This window comes from Hippopotamus amphibius, chromosome 17, assembly GCF_030028045.1.
Source record: "Hippopotamus amphibius kiboko isolate mHipAmp2 chromosome 17, mHipAmp2.hap2, whole genome shotgun sequence".
Lineage (NCBI taxonomy): Eukaryota > Metazoa > Chordata > Mammalia > Artiodactyla > Hippopotamidae > Hippopotamus > Hippopotamus amphibius.
Genome location: NC_080202.1, coordinates 20812738 through 20832926, shown reverse-complemented (window position 1 = coordinate 20832926; position 20189 = coordinate 20812738). Strand labels below are relative to the sequence as shown.

Below are 20189 nucleotides of genomic sequence, written 5' to 3'. Positions count from 1 at the left end.
CCAGGTGCTAATGTTATGCCACATTTGCTTTATCATACTTTTTATATATTTATACATTTTTCTGATTCATTTAATAGTATCATGTCTCTTTAGCTCTAAATATGTCAGTGCATAATTTCTAAGAACAAGGAATTATGTTATATAACCGTAATTCAATGATGAAAATCAAGAAATTTAACACTGATATATCATCAATATCTAATCTATGGACGTTATTCAAAGATCTTTATCTTTTTTCCCCTGATCTTTATTGGAGTGTAATTGCTTTACACTGTTGTGCCAGTTTCTGCTGTACAACAAAGTGAATCAGTTGTATTTACACATATATCCCCATATGCCCTCCCTCTTGAACCTCCCTCCCACCCTCCCAGGTCAAAGATCTTGATAAAGTCTTTTATAGCAATTTTACCCTCATCCTCCTTGGGCCTGGATCCCATTCAGGATCATGCATTACATTTATTGTCACGTCTCTATCACCTTTAATCTGAAACAGCTGGTCAGCCTTGTCTTTCAAGGTAATGACATTTTTAAAAAGTACAGGCCAGTCATTTTATACAACACCCTCAGCTGTCATGGGTGTTCCCTTGTGATTACACTGAGGTTATGCCTTTTGGCAGCCATAATTCAGAAATGGTATGTTCTTCTCAGTGCATCACATCATTTTTGTCTTTAATGAAAAAGAGGTCATGGAAAACAATGAATGTGTGGAAGGATAAGAAAGTATCAAGTTTCCATGCACTGTTTTGCATAATCTTCTTTTGTTAAAAATTTAAAAAATCATATGTATTAACACATGCATAGAAAAGATTGAGGATACATACCGAGTTCCCATCAGGAACAGGAACAGGGAAGGAGAGAACTTTGATTTTTACTTTTTATTTCTATATTGTTTTAATAGTACTCCTTGTTATAAAATGTTTATTTCCAGGTAAAAAATAAAAGAATTTGGTGCAGCCACTATCGAAAACAGTACGGAGGTTCTTTAAAAAACTAGAGTTACCATATGATCCAACAATCCCACTCCTGGGCACACATCCAGAGAAAATTCTAATTCGAGAACATACGTGTACCCTAATGTTCACAGCAGCACTATTTACAACAGCCAAGACATGGAAGCAACCTAAGTGTCCATCGACAGATGAATGGATAAAGATGTGGTTTATATATACTACAGAATATTATTCAACCATAAAAAACAATGAAATATTGCCATTTGCAGGAGCAAAGATGGACCTAGAGATTACCATACTAAGTAAATTAAGCCAGAGAAAGAAAGACAAATACATGGTATCACTTATATGTGGAATCTAAAAGATGATACAAATGGACTTACTTACAAAACAGAAACAGCCTCACAGACACAGAAAACAAACTTATGGTTACCAAAGGGGAGGAGAGGAAGGGATAAATCAGGACCTTGGGATTAACAGATACAAACTACTATATATTAAATAAACAACAAGGTCCTACTGTATAGCACAGGGAACTTTACTGAATATTTTCTAATAACCTATAATGGGAAGGAATAAAGAATATACATATGCATTGGGACTGCCATATATACATTACTAATAAGAAAAAAAATACCAAATTGTACACTCTAAATATATGCAGTTTATTGAATGTTAACTGTATCTCAATAAAAGTTCTTAAAAAAAAAGAATATATATATGTATACATATATATATACACACACACACAACTGAATCACTTTGCTGTACACCAGAAACGAATACACTATAAACCAACTACAATTTAAAAAAAAAAAAGAAAATAAATATGCTTCTTCCTATTTTACCCTCCTCAGATCTATCAATCTTCAATGGATCAATCTTGGATCTCTTTCTTTCTCTAAAACCTTCAAGTCAAAATGATGTGCATCACAGCTCTATCTTTAAAACCCATCCTTTAATAATTTACTCAATATACTTTTCTGTATAAGTAGAAGATCCCCAATGAGATGGTCCAAGACATGCATATCTGAAGAGGTCAGGAGCATTCCACTTGCAACAATCTCACATCATGACTTTTGAAGAATCTTCAAAAAAAGGCTGTGACCAGGTTCTCATACTTACCTTTTTTATTGGTTGTAAAGTACTTGGAGTCAGTCATGGTTGTGGATTTTTAATGTGCACCTACAGGAAGAGCAAAGAATTCCTTTATCCAAGTTATTTACACCCAGCAAGGCATTCAACTAACTTTAAGAATGCTTATAGATAAGAATTTCTGATTTCAAAAATGGATATCTTCATCCTTACCACCATCGTTGGTGATCCAAAGGGATGCGAGGATAATTAAGAATGTAGTTCTTGCCTCAAAAAGCTAATTGGAGCAAAATCCAAAGGCCTAATGGAATAGAGTGATAATCTGAACTTATCATGGCTTTTTGATTTTATCCACAATTATCTCCTCAGAGCCTCCAAGACCTAAAGCTAGATCTTTTTGTAAATACATCTTCAGTTAGTCACACCAATTTTTTTTTTAATTATTTATTTGGCTGCGTCAGGTCTTAATTGCAGAATGCAGGATCTTTCACTGCAGCGCACAGGCTCTTTGTTGCAGCCGCAAGGGCTTATCTCTAGTTGTGGTGTGGGTGCTCTATAGAGTGCTCCAGCTTAGCTGCCCTGCGGCATGTGGGATCTTAGTTCCCAGACCAGGAATCCAACCAGCATCCCCTGGCAGATTCTTAATCACTGAGCCACCAGGGAAGTCCCTAGTCACTCCAATATTTAAGATAAGGAAAAGTTTGTTTCAAAAGATCTCCCCATTACTTTCCATTAAGGCAAATCTGATTTACTTCCCTGCCTCAAGATGGAGTCACTCCAAAACATATATTCTGAAGCAGAATAAAACTGAAAGAGGAAAAAAATTATATCAATCTATTCACCATTACATGCAACTATCAATAAAAGGAGTCTCTTTGAAAAAAAAAAGAAAAAAAGAAAAGCCTAAATTAGTAAGACAATATTCTTTCATGACAAACATCTAGAGGGGACTTACACATAGATTTTTAATTACGGTTTTCGTATTTCCAACCTACAATTACCCCGAGTATTCCCCAAAATAAATAGTATCAGTTTACAGTTAAAAACAAGGCAAAAAAATGAAATATTTGTTCAGTCACACTGAGTACAAAAGAGAATCAGAACTGGTATTAAAACTTAAAAGAACATGGATCCCAGCTCTGACTTTAACGTTTCTGTTTCAATTTCCAGAATTAATCCAATTGACATAAGGCTCCACTGGTAAAACAAAAACAGCATGGACTGATCACATTTCTCCCCAAATAACGAGACAATGTTTTCTGATTTAAGAAACCCTAAGACTTTGTCCAATGTACTTGACTTCTTTAAATATATTAAAATTTTCTTTTAATAATATTCCCTCTGCACTCAAAAATTAGTATCTTCTTACTCACCACCATCATTAATAATACTTATCACCAAATTTAGGGCACATGCCCTGGCACCCGCTCATTACTTTCAGGTCAAAACAACATGAGTGATAATATATTTGGCAAACTTGAGTGATAACACCTCCACAAACAATGGTAATTATGGACCTGAGAGAAAGACCTAAGCACTAAACAAATCAATGTAATTAAGGAAAAAAAGCTTGGCTCAAATTTGCTAAAATGTACTACTTAGACAGTTTAAGGGAAATTAGACTCATCTGCTATCTTTCCAAGCAGCTACTTACAATAGTGCTTTAGGTTGTACCAGAAATTCACTGAATTTACCTTGTTAAAAGAAGTGAGCTAGAACTCACACAAATAATTACAGAATACAGAAATTTCTGTTTTGACACTTTGTTATAACTTAAAGTGAATCTGTAACAGAGGCTTGCCTTATGTAATATTTTCATAATGCCTTTTCTAGCAAAAATTCAAAGAATGTTGTAATCATTTAATCCACTCACAATGTAAACTAAATGTGAAGTGGACAAACTGAAAAAAGGAGTCCTTTGCATAAGAGACCTGGAACAAATCTGAAGTTATCATCTATGAACTTACATATACAAAGACGAAAACCAGTATACAGAAATGATTATGGTACTAGAGCCTGACAGTAGGGCCAATAGCTTAAGGCCATTATGGTCTATCCAGGATGTTTTTCTGCCACTCTAAATCCTTTGGAATCATCAAACCTTTAAAACTTGCTTGAGATTTAAAAACAAAAGCTGCTTGGAATTTTTCAATGTTTCTTTGACCCCAAATCGTTCTGTTTTCTAAAGCTCTCACACACAATCACATACACTAAATTCTTCACAGAAAATTTCAGCACAACCTATATACCTAGTCTTAAATCCTACCTTTATTAGTGACCCACACATTCCATCACCTCCTGTAACAAATTTCATCATCAAGGAATAGATTTCTGTCCTATTCATTGTGAGGACTAAATGTTCTTAACTAGAGAATAATGTACCCACCCACAAAATCTCAGGGAAGAGGAGAGAATTAACTATATAAGCTTCAACCCTAAATTAAGATCCCCTGCTTTTAAAGAGAAAGGAGAAACTTACCACTCTCTTAGCTAACACTGTCCTACATAACAGTAATGAAATATCCCTTACATATACTGGCAGAGAAACATTTTATCATAGCAATTCCTGTCTTAAGCCAAAAAAAAAAAAAACTCCAAAAAATAAAAATAAAACTAGTCTAAACAAAAACAAATGAGAAAAGGTGGGGCTGCACAACACTGGGAATGTACTAAATGCCACCAAACCGTTCACTTTAAAATGGTTAATTTTACGTTACATGAATTTCACCTCAAAAAATTGCATGTTTATATTTTTAAATGAGACACTTTTAATCATATGCCAGAGATGAATACAGTCAGATTCTCTAAAACAAAGGATGGTGAAAACTGCTGTCTGCTTTAGAAGCCAAAGAAACAGCAGCCAAGATAGACTTCAAAGAATAAATCAAGTATTTGCTGATGAGCCTCTAAAATCAAGGTCCTTCTGGGAGGTGGGGGGGGGGGGGATTTATTCCTCAGGAGAGCCCCAGGGCAAAGCAAAGGCATCACAGGAACTCGCACTACCTTTTTACCAGATCTAACTAGACAAGTCACCGGCTGTTCTGAGGACTTGAGGTATGACTTTAGGACACTGTTAAAAAAAATAATGCTGCTACTGTCAAAAGCACAATGACTAACTTTTCTAGCCTGGAATGTGATGTCACTGAATTTCAGAAAAGGCCTCACTGTACAGGATTATACATCTACATTTAACATAACCTAGTTTCTATTAAATATAGGTTGTTAAAGTCCCTTCTCAACTATTCCTCCCTCCTTCTGGTGCCCCTAAAGCGAATAAGGCCAGAAAAAAATTAATAGGCTCTTAATTTCAAATGGCTCTCTGGGAAATGGCAGCTAAATTAGAGTTAGCAAGACCACTAAATCCTCTCTTTGCACATAAAGTTGGGCTGCTCACAGGGAAAAAGTGAACAGAGTTAACCAAATTATATAGCAGAAAGGTCATTCCAGCAATCTTTTATTACAAGGGTGAGAGGTGCTGATCACATAATTCAATAATGCAAAGACAGCATCTTTACGTATCATTTATTGCATAATTACAACAGATAATTCATTACAATACACACCTATAATTTCCATTTAAAAATGACTATGAAGTAATTTATTAATATTATACAGTAAGAAAAAAGTTCAAAAGTTTTACACCCAATTCTTAACTGAAATAAACTGGGGAAAACTTACGCCTGGAAGGAGAGAAAAGAAGGAACAAAGGAAAATATGTCCTACCTAATTCGTTCCTTGTTCAGCTTGGTTCAGAACTGTGCCTAAAATGTAATATTTTTTTTAAATGGGTGTATTTAAAGAAGCAAAAAAAAAAAAAAAAGGATGGAAGAACTGGACTTTCTGGAGTCTCTTAAGTCACAGAAAGTTAGCTTTATATTAATTTTACCATCCAACTTTCAGTGAGGCTACCTGCAGAATACACTATACTTTCTGCTTCTTTGGGAGTTTAAATTATTAAGATACCTGCAAACAGTTCTCACCTTACCACCACGCTTAGTCATCACTGGAATGTGTTACACGTCTTCTTGTACAGCTGCATCTCCTTCATCTGCTGCTTTCTATTATTACTTTGTAAGTGTAACCCTGAGTCTAAGCAACAGAAGTATACCAGGAAAGTGATTAATAATTTAAATTGTTCCTCACTGAGACCCCTTTCTTTGTCATCCTGCCTTTTCTAAACTTACTGCATTTTCTTTACTTTCTCTTTTAAACCACAATGATTATAACAGTGTTCGGAATTTAAAAAACATTTTTTAAAAGTCAAAGTTTAATGAAGCATTCACACTTTATGCACACTGCTTCATATAAACCAGCCAAGTGAGAAAAAAAAAAAAAAATCTGCCCCCCAAATAGCACAGTCCTCTGAAAACAAAGTGCATGAATCAATTCTTTGGATTCAAAGAAGATGGAATAACAGGAAGTTCCAGTTTCTTTACCTCTGTCTTAATCTACAGTCATTCTCAAACCAGACCCTTCCTTCTAAGACCAGAAAGAAAAAAATCCGGGCTAAGATTTACTCCCATTTGCTTCCCCCTCTCTCACATCGGGCCAATTCTGGAGATTTCTCTTCCCTTTCTCCAATGTCAGGAATTCCTCTTCTTTCCCCAGGTGGTCAAGATTCCAAGGATCTGTTCCTCCATTACGAGGTGGGGGAAGGTGTCTCAACCTCAAGTTAGGGAAGACGGCCGAGGTTTGCCCATCTATGAGCAGAGCTTTGGGGGAACCCCTTTTCCCTTTTGGTAGCTGGACTTGTCCCAGCGTCTCGGTGAACGACGCCAAACCGGGAAGAAGGAAGGTTCTCCCCTCGGCCTCCCGTCTCTACCGGCCACACCCCTGGCCTTCGGCCCTGCTAAGCACCCACTTCGCACACATCTTTCCCTCAGTGCCCCCCAACTCCGCGACGCCACCCCGAGGATTCCCTCGCCCCGCGCCAGCGGTGGAGTCCCTTTCTCCAACCCTCTTGCTCACAACGGTCACACCCGACGGCTCACTCCATCTTCAACGGTCACGCTCCTAGGATTCCTCTCCTCCGCCCGTCTCCAACCAAGCCTGGGGATCCCCCTTCCCTATCCAAGAGGGGCACACCCCAAAGTTAGCCGCCTTGAACTCACCGGAGGCAAGGGCGGGGGTGGCAGCAGCGGCCAGAGAGCACGGCCCGAGCGGTGTTGTAATGGTTTCCTGCACGTCACGACTCCTCCCGGTCTAAGCCACTGCGCAAAACCCACTTTGCCAGGGACAAAGATGGTGGACAGGAAACTCTGACGTCAGAGAGCCTCGCCGCGTGACGTCATCCAGGCGCGCGGGAGAACCAGAAAGGCTGTGATCTCTGTCTTCTTGGACACGGAAAAATTTTGCCAGGTGGGGGAGAGATCTGAGTCCCGGCCTCCGAGGACGTTCACTGGCTATCCGAAGGGGTCTATTAAACAAGCTGACATTCCTTGGATTTGTTTCCTTGCACAGGAGTGCTCTAAAAACTTACACATAGAGATAGTGAAATACTCTGTTTTCTTTCTTTTCTTTTTGTAATTTATTTATTTTGGCTGCTCTGGGTCTTAGTTGCAGCAGGCGGGATCTTAGCTGTCCACATGGGGGCTTCTTAGTTGCCGGCATGCATGTGGGATCTAGTTCCCCAACCAGGGAGCTAACTCGAACCCCTGCGTTGGGAGCGCAGAGTAGCCTTACCCACTGGACCACTGGGGAAGTACCCCCCCCCCCCTTTTGTTTTCTTAAAAACAAAACAAAAACAGAAACCAGCTAATCTCCCCGGACCAGTTCAGGAATGTGGACAATGGTGATCCAGCCCAGGACCATACAAGGGCAGTGGAACTAGAGGAGAGTGGTGGAAGGAAAAGAGGTTAATGTGGCCTCAGATCTGAGTTTGAATCCATTTGAGTTCTAATCCCTACCCTGAATGTGAGTAGGAAAGTTAGTTAACGTCTCCTCAATCTTAGTCTTACTTGTGAAATAAAGCCAATGATATAACTCCCTCCAGCTTGTGAAGCTTAAACTGGATGAAGTAGGTAAGGCGCCCAGCATGTAGTAGGTGTGCTTACACGAAAATAAGTTCCTTTCAGAAACCAAGACCTAGAAATTGCTATACCCTCCCGTCAAAACTAAAACTTCCCACCTAAAAGTGGTCTAAGTAATAATAATAAAATCTTTAACCAAAAAAGAGGAATGTGAAGAATGAGAGCCTGAGGCAGAAGCCAAGGGGAATGAGTAGAGAAGCAGAAGGAAAAGCAGGTGGTCATAATGATTTAGGATGTTTTTAGAGTTCTATGAAAGTACAGGAACTATATACTATATCTCTGAGGCCTAGCTCCCTCCTCCCCCAAATTTGTTGAATGAATAGATGTATGAGTGAGTGGTCAACAGTAACAGTTGCTATAGAGAAAAAGAGGAAGGGTCAAACAGTGTCCAAGGATTTAACAACACAAAGGTCTTTGATGTCATTGCTGAGACCATCAGTAGAGATAATGAAGGCAAAAGCTATGCTGCAAAAGTTTGAAGATAAACAGGAGGTACGGAAATGAAAACAGATAACTCCGTAAGAAAATATGGCTGTAAAGAGAAGAAATATAGGATGGTATCTGAGTGAGAAAGTAGCAACATTTTTTTTTTTTTTAAGTTCTGTACTCAGACATTTTCTTCACATTGTCCCTTTAGCAATACCATGGGTTCAATTGTTTTTCCTACCCAAATGACTCCAAAATATCTATCTCTAGCCTTGAACTAGTCCCCAAACTTCACCACCAAATTGCTAATCACACTGATGGCTAAGACTATATGTATGCCCCACCCAAATTAAGCAAATCATTGGAGTATGGGGGCCGGGTTTGAAATACCTGGTTCCAGGTACAACTTGCAGAAGACAGAGGTGGATTTTGTAAAGAAGATGCCACCAGAAAAATCGATTCATACTTCTCCCTGGTTCAGAAACTTTCAACAGCTCCTCATTTCCTAATTTGTACAGAACATATCCTTCTCCCAGTTTTCCCCCTTTCTTTGCTCTTTAGTTTTCTCATCTGTAAAATGGGAGAAACACTAATATCCAATCATTATTATTACAAAAATGAAATGAATTAGTGTATGTAAAACACTTAGAACTATGCCTGCATATATTATGGACTATGTGAATATTTGCTATGATTGCAATTATTTCAACAAATTACTCTGCCAGAAATTACTAGCCAGAAATCTGGGGATCATTCTTGATTTCTCTCTCTCTTAACTGCCATATTCATTCCATCTCCAAGTTATCAATCCTACCTTCAAAATGTATTTCAAATTCATCCAGTCCCTTCTATTCCCCTCATTAGACCAAGCCACCATTGCCTCTTGCCTGAACTTCTAGAAACCTCAACTGTCCTCCCAATCATTATCCATACAGCAGCCAGATTTTTGTGGGTTTTTTTGAAGTATAAAGAACATTCCAAAAGTGCACACCATAAATGTAAGGCTTGATGAATTTTCACAAAGTAAACGTAACCACATAACCATCACAGGGTCATCTTAAAAATATAAACCTGGTCACTGACTCTGGTGTATAAATCCTTCAGTGGCTTCCCATTACACTTTAACTAAAATCCAGTCTCCTTCCCATGGCCTATGAGTGGTTTGGCTCCTGTCTACCTCTCTAACATCATTTTATCTTTTTCAGTAACTCATTATTTCCTTTTCACTTCACCTCTCGTTAGCTTTTGCAGCCCTGAAATGTGCCAAGCTCTTTCCAAGCCTAAGGCCTTCACAACTACTGCTCCTCCTGCCCAACATTCGTTTTCCCCAACTCCACACAGGGCTGACTGGCTCATAATTTAGGTCTCATCTTAATTGTAATCTCATAAAGGCACTCCCTGATTACCCAGTCTAAAAGATTCTTCTCTCCCAGCCCCATGCCACTCCCAGCCCCTATGCCACCCCCATCCTAGCCCTCTTATTCTATATATAAATTATATAGTTATTAGTTTATTTACTTGTTTATTATCTCCTTCCCCAACTAGACTGTAAATTCCACGAGGGAAGATACCACGTCTGCTTTTATTACTACTGTCTATCCAGCACCTAGCATAATGCTTGGCACACAGGATGTACTCAGTATTTACGGAATAAATGAGTGAATGTCCAAAGGCAAAGTACTAAAACTAGCATTTAAGAGCCTCCATAATACACCTATATCTACTTTTCAACATAGTCTCTACTTTTCCTTTCTATATTAAAAGCAAACAACTTTCTCCTCAAATACAATCCATGCTGCTCCCTTGGCCTGGAAAACCCTATCACCATGACTGTGACTTTCCCCAAATGTACTCATCTTTCGAGGTCCACCTAATCCACAACACTTTCTCAGTGGACATCTGGTGCTGATATAAGATAAAGGAGATACCAGGTTACGTAGCTATATTAGAAAGCAACTGGCAGAGAGAAGCTGAGAAAAAACGTGAGGTTAGAAACGATCTTCCCTTTGTTTACAAAGGCCAATACAGGCCTTCTGTTTAAGTTCGTTTTGATGGCCTCATTTCTCCCAGCTGTTATTGTCTCTTCTAAACTCACCATATTAAGCTATCTAATGGCTCTTAATAGCTTTTAACATAAGTGCAATCAACTTTTGTGTCTTATTTATCACACCATAAACCTGAGGGTGGGATTTGTAATGAGGTGTTTATTATTTATTGGCTGTAACAATTGCCATTATTATTTTTGACTGCCTTTTTTTCTCATGTAATAACATCAGTTTACTTCTGGAACATTCTCAAAGGAATATTAAGGTGTCTTGCCCTCTTTTGGCCAAGAGTGAAACAGGGAGTGGAGAGGAAATCTGAACCAAGGTTGGGCAATAGAAATCTGAATCATAAGCACATAAGCAACAGAGAGAAATTTGTTGAAGCTCCTTCACTGCATCAGTTAGGCCTGGATGAGACTTCGCTAAATTTTGCTTGAAACATCCAGAAGGACTGTGTAATTCCTGTTCCTTCAGAGCTGGTTTTCCTTAGTTAGCTACTCCATATTTTTCTAATAAATTTTTAATTTAAATTAGCCTGTTTTCTATTGCTTGTAACCAAAGAACCCTAACTGATAACAATTGTTTAACTTCCCATTCGTCTTAGTTGAGGCTATTTTTCAGCTTTGTCTTTTTGCTGTTCACTTAAGAAAAGCTTGTCTGTAATAGCTACCATTGACCAAGCACCTAAAGCTAGGTGCTTTATACAGATACATTATCTCTATTCCTTAAAACTCTGTAAGGTAAAATCTTCCATTAATGTGACTTTCTCCAGCAGGTATCCTAGTGACTATAAAACTTTTTTTTTTCTTTTGCCCCGCTGCATGAGGGATCTTGGTTCCCCCTGCCAGGGATCGAACCCGTGCCCCCTACAGTGGAAGCATGGAGTCCTAACCACTGGACCACCAAGGAATTCCCTAAAACACTTTTTGGAACCATAATTAAGGTTAACTCACAAGATTGTATTTCTCCTATTGAAACAACTAAACCCAAACCTTGTTTTTGAGCGTTCTCATTATGTGAACCAATTAACTATCTTTATATCATAAGGTATTCTAGGGCAGTGAATAATACCTTCTATTTCTAGCTATTCAGCCCAGGGGTTGGGGGAAGGGGTTGGAGAGAGAGGAGATGAAATCCAAATTCAGTAAACCTGCAGCAGCAACTCAAGGCAACCGCATACTCTGTAAAAGCACTCTGCAAACCGTCAGGTTTATTACATTAATTTCGGTATACAAATAATGAAAAGTACCTTCTCCGCCAAGCCTCCCCAATCCACGCTAGTTAGAATTCAACAGCATCCCTGTATTCATATCGCTAATGTGCCACATCCTACCGTGTACGAGGGTAGGAACCACTTTCATTTAGTGCAGCAAGTGCCTAGAGTTATGCTTGAACGTAATCGAACCTAGAAGACAAATAAGCTACCAGCTTCAATGAAAAACAATCGTCCCAAGTTCTGAACAGCAGGAAACTTTCTCATTTTTTTTTTAATATGTGGCGGCCATAAAGCTAAGGCGTCTATCTCCGGCTATGTCGCTTCAAATCCTTCCTGAAGGCGGCAAAAATAGTGAACCACCACCCTGGCCGCAAGCAAAGTGAGCCTTCCATCTCCACATTCCCTTGGGATCCTCGCCCCTATCTCTATCGCCCCAGGGAACAAAGGCCTCAGCAACCGGCCGAGCTCTGGCTCCAGGCGCCAGACGTCAGTGCGGCGACCCCATCTTGCCAAAAAGAGAGAAATCTGTAGAGAGAGATCAGAGCTGTGGCTTTCCAACACGACAGCTTAGGCAAAACCCACTAAATAACAACCACCACCGGACAAACCCCCTCCAGCCGAGCCCCCTAGCGCCGCCTTTACTTTCAGCTGGAGGGCGGAAGCGGAAGTCCCGGGGAGACCATAGAGTTCTCCAGTTCCGGTCGCGGGGGCCGCATTGGGGGCTAGAGCGCCTCTCCTCCGCCAGCCTTTCCCAAGCCCGGGCTGCTTCTATTTCCGGGTGCGGCTTCTGTCAGAAAGCCGAGACCTCCTTTCAGACGCGGTGCCAGGGGTCCCTCGCTCCTCGCCTGGGGTCGGCCCGCAAGGACGGGCGCGGGCGGGGGTATTGCACAGCCCACAGCTGAGCCAGGCTGTGGGGGCGGCCCGCACTGGCACCTTCGATCCCTCAGAGCCGCCTGGCTTTTGAGCCCTCACGATCGAGAGTTCCTGATTGGCCGCCTCCGGGGCTGCCGCTGGAGAGGCCAGCACCCCTCCTCCGTCTACCTGTCTCCCCATAGTAACGCTCTGCCCTGGGAGCTGCAGCGTTAATCAGGCTACCCCTCCCAAACACTGCTGCCACCCACGTCCGCGTTCACTTGGTTCTTCACCTCCTTCCCTTGAGACCCCTCCCCTCTGCGCCCGGAAGAGGTCTCTTTTGCCCGGTTCCCGTAAAATTGAGGGGGTATCCGGCAGAAACGTTACTTTTGAGACTGAGCATCCATCGGGCACCCCCAAGAAGTTCATGCTTACTAGGGAGTTTGTGGGCAAAGTAAAACCCAGTGCACGCACGAAACTATGGCTGAGCACGGGGCTCACGTCACAGCTGCTTCTGCGGTGGATGACCAGCCATCCATCTTTGAGGTGGTAGCACAGGATGGCTTAATGACAGCAGTGAGACCTGCGCTTCAGCATGTGGTCAAGGTAAGGATTTAATTCTCCGAAAAGTTCTAGGGACTTCCGGGTAAAAGCCAAACCAATGATTTGAATTTATCTGTTAGCCTGCGTTTTGAAATAACTAATTAGCATATAATTCATATCATATAATTGAACCGTTATGGAGTCTCTGTTATGTGTACTGCATACCTAGCACTTCAGGGAGGTTAAGGTAGACCCCGAAAGAAAAGTGTAGAATTTAGAGGGGAAAAAAGGGAAATATAAATACGAGGCATAGTAGCTGTGTAATGGAATGGATTTCATTTATTTATTTTGCTTCAGGTTCTTGCAGAATCAAATCCTGCGCACTACGGCTTCTTTTGGAGGTGGTTTGATGAAATCTTTACCCTGCTAGATCTTCTTCTCCAGCAACATTATCTGTCTAAAACCAGCGCCTCATTTTCTGAAAACTTTTATGGCTTGAAGAGGATTGTAATGGGAGACACACACAAGCTTCAGAGATTGGCAAGTGCTGGTCTCCCAAAGAAGCAGCTTTGGAAGTCAGTTATGTTCCTGGTTCTTTTTCCCTATCTGAAAGTGAAGCTGGAGAAGCTGGTTTCGAGCCTGAGAGAAGAGGACGAATATTCGATCCATCCCCCTTCTTCCCGCTGGAAACGATTTTACAGAGCCTTCCTGGCAGCCTACCCATTTGTTAACATGGCCTGGGAAGGCTGGTTTCTTGTACAGCAGCTTCGATACATCCTGGGGAAGGCTCAGCATCACTCCCCACTGCTGAGACTGGCTGGAGTTCGACTAGGTCGACTTACAGTTCAGGATATACAAGCTCTGGAGCACAATCCAGCTGAAGCCAGCATGATGCTGCAACCAGCTGGGAGGTAAGGCCTTCACATTTCCCCAAAACGCATGATTAATAAGTCCTAAAATCTTATCCCAATTTTATGAAATTCACCTCCCTCAGTCCACTTTGAGGTATTTCATAAAATCACTGAAAAATTCTTGTGTCCATAAAACAAGGACTGCCATCCTGGTAACCTTCCTTATCATACTGGCTACATTTTTGTGCGCACTTGCTGTCTACCAGGCCCTGTGCTAGGTGTTTATGTATTTTATCTCAGTCCTCATCACAACTCAATGAAATAAATGCATTAGCACAATTTAACAGTTGAAGAAACTAAGTTGTAACAGTTAAGTACCTTGCCAAGGCCACACAGCTAGAAGGTGGCAAAGCTGAGATTCAAGCCAGATCAGTACATTTCTAAAGACTGCTCTTAACCATGGTGCTATTCCACTTCTAGTTAGTGTTTGTGTTCTCCAATAAGCTCAATTATATTCCTCAATACTGCTGAGGTTTTTTTTTTTAATTATTTTTATTTATTTATTTATTTACTGGCTGCATTGGGTCTTTGATGCTGCACGTGGACTTTCTCTAGTTGTGGCGAGTGGGGGCTACTCTTCATTGTGGTGTGTGGGCTTCTCACTGCGGTGGCTGGGCTTCTCACTGCAGTGGCTTCTCGTGTTGCGAAGCATGGGCTCTAGGCTTGCAGGCTTCAGTAGTTGTGGCGCACGGGCTTAGCTGCTCCACAGCATGTGGGATCTTCCCAGACCAGGGCTCGAACCCGTGTCCCCTGCATTGGCAGATGGATTCTTAACCACTGCACCACCAGGGAAGTCCCCGAGTTGTTTTTTAAGTGAGTTGTTTCTTTTTCTAGATATACTATCTTCCGCCCCCTAAAAAGGTCTATATAATCAATGTCTCACTAATTTCTTTCTCAAAACGCAAAGCAAACAAAACCCTAGTCATTAAAAACAAAGCTTAGCTCCTATACTCCTAAAATACTGTAAGTCAGAAAGAGTGAACTGTTTAGACTAGACCCTCAAGGAGACAATGCCAAGCCAGCAGCTATTCCGTCCTCAAGCTGAATCAGTGATTCTCATGAAAAGTTTAAGAACTACATTTATATTAGTCATTCTGTGACTCTACCTAAATAAACAGTTTCTCCTTTTGCTTCCTGGTTCTATTCTCCAAACAGCATTGGCGAGAAGATAAAGTCAGCTCTGAAGAAAGCTGTGGGGGGCGTTGCCTTATCCCTCTCTACTGGCCTCTCCGTGGGTGTATTCTTCCTGCAGTTCCTTGAGTGGTGGTATTCATCTGAAAACCAAGAAACCATCAAGTCATTGACTGCCCTGCCTACTCCACCACCACCTGTACACCTAGACTACAATTCTGACTCTCCCCTGTTACCCAAAATGAAGACTGTGTGCCCACTATGTCGTAAAAACCGGGTGAACGACACTGTTCTCGCCACATCTGGCTATGTGTTTTGTTATCGCTGTGTGTTTAACTATGTGAGAAGTCACCAAGCGTGTCCCATCACAGGTTATCCAACAGAAGTACAGCATCTGATTAAACTCTACTCCCCTGAGAACTGAAAGGGATTAGCACCTTATCTCACAACAAAATGATTGCACTATATAAGGCCACAGGGTTGGTTTTCCACATGATGAATAGCATTGTTTGATACATCTCATTCTCAGTTAATAACTGTGTGAACTTTAAACAACCACATGGATTTCTTTAAAAAGATATACTTGTTGATCTTAACCTTTTAGCTTGCTCCCTAGACACCCCTACTTAGAGTTGACCAAGCTGGTTAGAGTGAGGGAATCAGGATTGGCAGGGGATGTGAGGGTCAGCATAGAGGAAGTGGATAAAAGGATACTTGGCACAGAAGCTTTTCCTGTCCCCTTCTTTAAAGGACAAGGGGTACAGAAGCTCTCAGGAAAAAACCCAAGTTAAACCTTATAAAGTGGGTAGTGAAGGGGAAGCAGGCCTTTTTAGAAAAAGAAAGCATTTATCTGCCTGTGAGGAATAGGTTTTATTGGTTTGCAAACAGTATGAAATATGGACCTGCTCTTTACAGAAATACTTAGAAACACTGTAGAGAAACAGTAGCTCCTTCCATATTCTGTGACCCATTTGTTAAATAACATCTGCTATAGTTTATCAGCTTTTAAAGATCCCTTTGTGAACCACACATATCTTCCGGAGGAAACTGGTTAAAGGAAAATAGGGGTTGAATGTATATACAGAATAGTCTGAAGAGTTCAGTGTGAAATCAAAGCTATTAATTTAGAGGAAGTAAAATACTGACCTAACTGTGACTGTGTAAAGAAAGGATCTTTTAATAAGCTCTTTCTGTTTGCTGTTAAGAGTTTGCTAAACTGACATGATGATTCTAGCTGTTACTAAAGTTTCTATGAAACGCTTAAGTAAATTTTAAGAATAAATGTTTTTGGCAAAGAGCTGTTCCATGTCATGATTATGTGGAAACTGAAAGATTAGTTGAGGTATTTAGAGTAAATTTTTCATTCGGACCACCTTTGATTTTTTGAGGCATTCTGTATTAACATTTTGCTTCTTTTGCTAATCCAGTACTTGGGAGAGAAATCCTATACTCCAACAGCAAGAATTCAGTCTTGTGTGAAATACCTTATTTCAGAAATACTACAGAAACACTTAAGTTGCCTATGTAGAAAAATGCAAGCCACTGGATTGGCAGGTTGGTGAAAACATACAGGTTTCAAAAATAAAAAAATCATTACTAGAAGAGGAAGGATGAAAATGATTATTAAGTGCCTCTGCTGAGACAGGTGTTTTTCAATACAACTCACTTTAGCAATTCAAAGCACATTTTCTGATAGCACAAAGGTAACAGAACTAAATTTTGAAACAGAATATCCTATAGATTTTAAAAGATGAACACTTCTATGTACCATGAGAAGGGTATAATGGATATTTGCAGAAATTCTTGTGAAACCACAAGGTTTTACCAAAACAAATATCATAGTTAATTAAACAAACTTTCTTCTTAATTTTTAAGCTTTTTAATTTGTTTCAAAGTTAAACCCAAGACAAAGTGACTTCATAGGAAATCCAATGAGAAATATTTTTCTAGGCTGAACACCTGTTTCCCCTTAGTCTCCCCCAAAAAGGGCACATACATGTTAATTACTTCCATTTTACAATCAATGCTGGATAAACATTTTTAATATAGTAATAAGTCAATAAGAGAACTGAACCAGATTCAGGACTGAAATAATGCGGTCTTCCAGGAAGATATCAAAGCCAAATTTTTCACCTCAACCTGCGGAGAAAAACATGAAAGTATCAGTAATTCAAAAGAATATCAAACACTCTTACACATAATAAAACCAGTATCCAAATAGGCTAGAACACACCAGTGTGGAAAAACCACAACCAGAATCAGCTCAGAGAGAAGATTAAGGGGTCATACCCTGGTCAAAGCCAACACTGAAGCAATGGCAATACCAGGTCAGACTATACTTCACTCATCATTGCATCATTGCTTTCCACCTCCTTGTATTATCTAAGAGCAGCCCAACATCCTGTTTTCACATCCAAGAAAACTTAGGTTTACCCATGAGAAAAATAAAGGCTTCTTTCTAGATAAGTTGCAACCATGGGCTTTCAATATGTGATCTTCCACTGCACCTTAAGCACCTCTGCTGTACAAAAATGCAAACTTGAACAAGTTTTGTTTTGGGGGTGCTTTTTTTCATTTTTGAAATACAGAGTAGAGTGGAGAAGCATTTACAGTTCAAAAACATTTCCTGTTTTAGTGAGCCCAAACACCATGCATGATAAAATCTCAGGGATGTCTGTGAAGGGATTTATAGTCTAGTTCTAAAACAAAATCTTTAGAAAAGATTTCCTACTAAAATCCTTTATAAAGCAAACTCCAGTTCATTTAACATACAATTTGATTTACAATTCTGCTGCCAACAAAGATGAAAAGTATACTCATAAAAATTTTATATAAGAGTTTTCTAAAGAGTCCAAGACCCAGGGAGGCTATGATTTGACAAAGGTCCACAGCAAAAGAACAACAGAGATGCAAAGAGAAACTGAGGTCTGATCACTGGATTTCCATTTTTCCACTACGAGCTAAATATAAGGTTTAATTTCATTCTTCTCCAGGCCATGGGCAAGATAAAGGAAACAATGCAAAGCCCGGGTAATTCACAACCTTGATAATCAATTTCTGAATGAGAAAACTGACTGCATTTTATTTATTCTAAATGACACCTTCTTGTGGTTTATTATCGCTGATATGCTATGCTAAAGTACTAGGATCACAAACAATGTCAACGTCTCCAGCCTTTCAGCATAGTATTTTCAGTATCTAAATAACAATTCTGGAGGCACGACATGCTTCCTTCAGCCATTTATAAATGTCAGTAGATTGATATTCCATAGTTAAAAACGGAAAGCTATGGACTGTGCTCTCCACTCAGCAACTAAATTCCACAAAGAGAGGGAAACTAATAAAATGCCTGTTTAGAGGCTCGAGCCTTTATTTCATCAACCTCTGCAGAAGTTAAGTACACGTTACAAAAAGCAAACAGGCTAAGAGAACTTAATTTAAATAACGTTGTCTAAAAGCATGGAACTTGTGAGCAGAGCTCCACGTGTGTTCCAGCCACACACAGAGGGCGCACTTTCCTAGCTCTCTCCCTCAGTACACTTTCCTCTGTCTGGAGTACCTTCCCTACCCCTTTCCGTCTGGAGAAAGTCTAATAATAGTTCTAAAACCTTGCTCATATGTCACCTTCTCTGTTAAGTGGTCCCTAACTCCCTCAGTCATCCCCTCCTCTGACACCCACAGCACTTTTTCCCACCACAGTACACATCACACGCCAATTATTCACCCATTCATGTCCCCCACCTCCCGGACTGTCCCACCAGCACCATCACACAGAGCTCCTAAAGAACCAGGACTTACTCATACTGGCCTTTGCATCCATTACACTGCGAATGATGCCTGGGACACAGAAGGCGGCTCGATAAACGAGTGTTTAATTCAGTCAGCGAACGACCCTCCCAATACTAAACCCTAAACTCCTAGATTATACAAGCATCAGCACAGTTTATAAAGCCGACTTACCTCCAACATTTCACGTAGGTGAAGGACGTCCCTCAAGCATCTCTAAGCCCTCCATCCCCCCAGCTTCTAACTCATGGCATTCTGCATGGCGCCCTACGCAGGACCACCAACGCTTACACACAGTGGATCCTCAAAATGACAATAATAATAGTAACAATAACAATACTACTACTGCTAATAATAATGATGATGGTAACGTCCAAACCTCACCAACCTCAGGAAGGACTGAGACGCCTTCCTTGCGGGGAAACACAAGGCCGGGTCCACGGCTCAAACCAAAGCCTCAGGCAGTGGGTCCGCAGCCCGCTTTCCGAACCTCCCAGAACTCTTACGCCTTAGACTCTCAGGAGGCCCGCACACGCCTTCAGGGGCTGACCGCAGCCCACCCTCCGCCGTTGGGTCCCGGAGGCACCAGCTTGAGGATTCCCGCACCGCGGCACAACGCCACGCCGCCTGCGCCCCGAGCGTCCCCAGCGAAACAACCAATCCCGCGGCGGCCAGCGGGCCACGTGGGCCGCAGCCTCGAGGCGGGGCTCGTGCGAGGAGCAGCCAATCGGAGGGCGAGGCGAACGTCAGGGGCGGAGCAAGGGGGCAAGCGCCTTTGCAGCCGCTTCTTGGCATGGCGGGCTACGTCCTCAAAGTTAAAGGCTAGGCTCTGAGTGGTCTCCGCCCGCCCTTCAATTGCCTGATCTTCGACCTCGGGGAGACTGTCATGCGCAGTGGTTTTGCCGGTGCCTTGTTTCACAACTGGGGGAGGGCATCTGGGGCGGACTGTAGAGAGTGTGTGTGCCCTGGCTTTCCAAGAAGAACTATCGATTCAGACAGTGATCCAACAGTTTGGCGCTTGTGCCGAATTCCCGCCTGAGGGCTAGGGGTCGGGGTGGACTTGGTGAATGTGTCCCTCTCTCCCCGTCCAGGGGAAACTCATTGGCTTATCAGGGGCTTGGACGCTTCCTGAATAAGCAAGAAGTGCCACTAAATATCAAAGAACTGCGAAAGAGAGCCGGAAGCCTTCCTGGGAGAGGTGGCAT

The 20189-nt window shown here is 41.2% G+C and overlaps 2 protein-coding genes and 1 non-coding gene across 6 annotated transcripts in view; 1 reads left to right on the top strand and 2 right to left on the bottom strand.

The window, feature by feature from the left end:
- AP2B1 (adaptor related protein complex 2 subunit beta 1) overlaps window positions 1-7287 on the bottom strand; it is a 119039-nt gene extending 111752 nt beyond the window's left edge. For 2 of the 4 annotated variants that reach the window (XM_057714675.1, XM_057714678.1), the window contains exons 1-2: window positions 7157-7287; window positions 2076-2135 (exon numbers count right to left, since the gene is read on the bottom strand). In XM_057714675.1, the coding sequence (XP_057570658.1) occupies window positions 2076-2112 (37 nt within the window). In that variant the 5' untranslated portion in view covers window positions 2113-2135; window positions 7157-7287. Of the gene's footprint in view, window positions 1-2075; window positions 2136-5768; window positions 5789-6025; window positions 6135-7013; window positions 7109-7156 lie in introns of those variants that run through there. The other 2 variants (XM_057714676.1, XM_057714677.1) reach the window with 2 other exon arrangements.
- A 5312-nt stretch (window positions 7288-12599) lies between these two features.
- On the top strand, window positions 12600-16493 carry PEX12 (peroxisomal biogenesis factor 12). Its single transcript, XM_057717282.1, has 3 exons — window positions 12600-13219; window positions 13514-14067; window positions 15223-16493. Exons 1-3 carry the CDS (start codon window positions 13094-13096, stop codon window positions 15620-15622), a joined length of 1080 nt encoding a protein of 359 aa, XP_057573265.1. The 5' UTR covers window positions 12600-13093; the 3' UTR covers window positions 15623-16493.
- Window positions 16494-17457: 964 nt separating this feature from the next.
- On the bottom strand, window positions 17458-17554 carry LOC130841098 (Z30 small nucleolar RNA). The gene has a single exon (XR_009050140.1). It is a non-coding gene; the product is annotated as a Z30 small nucleolar RNA (small nucleolar RNA).
- Between the last annotated feature and the right edge of the window lie 2635 nt (window positions 17555-20189).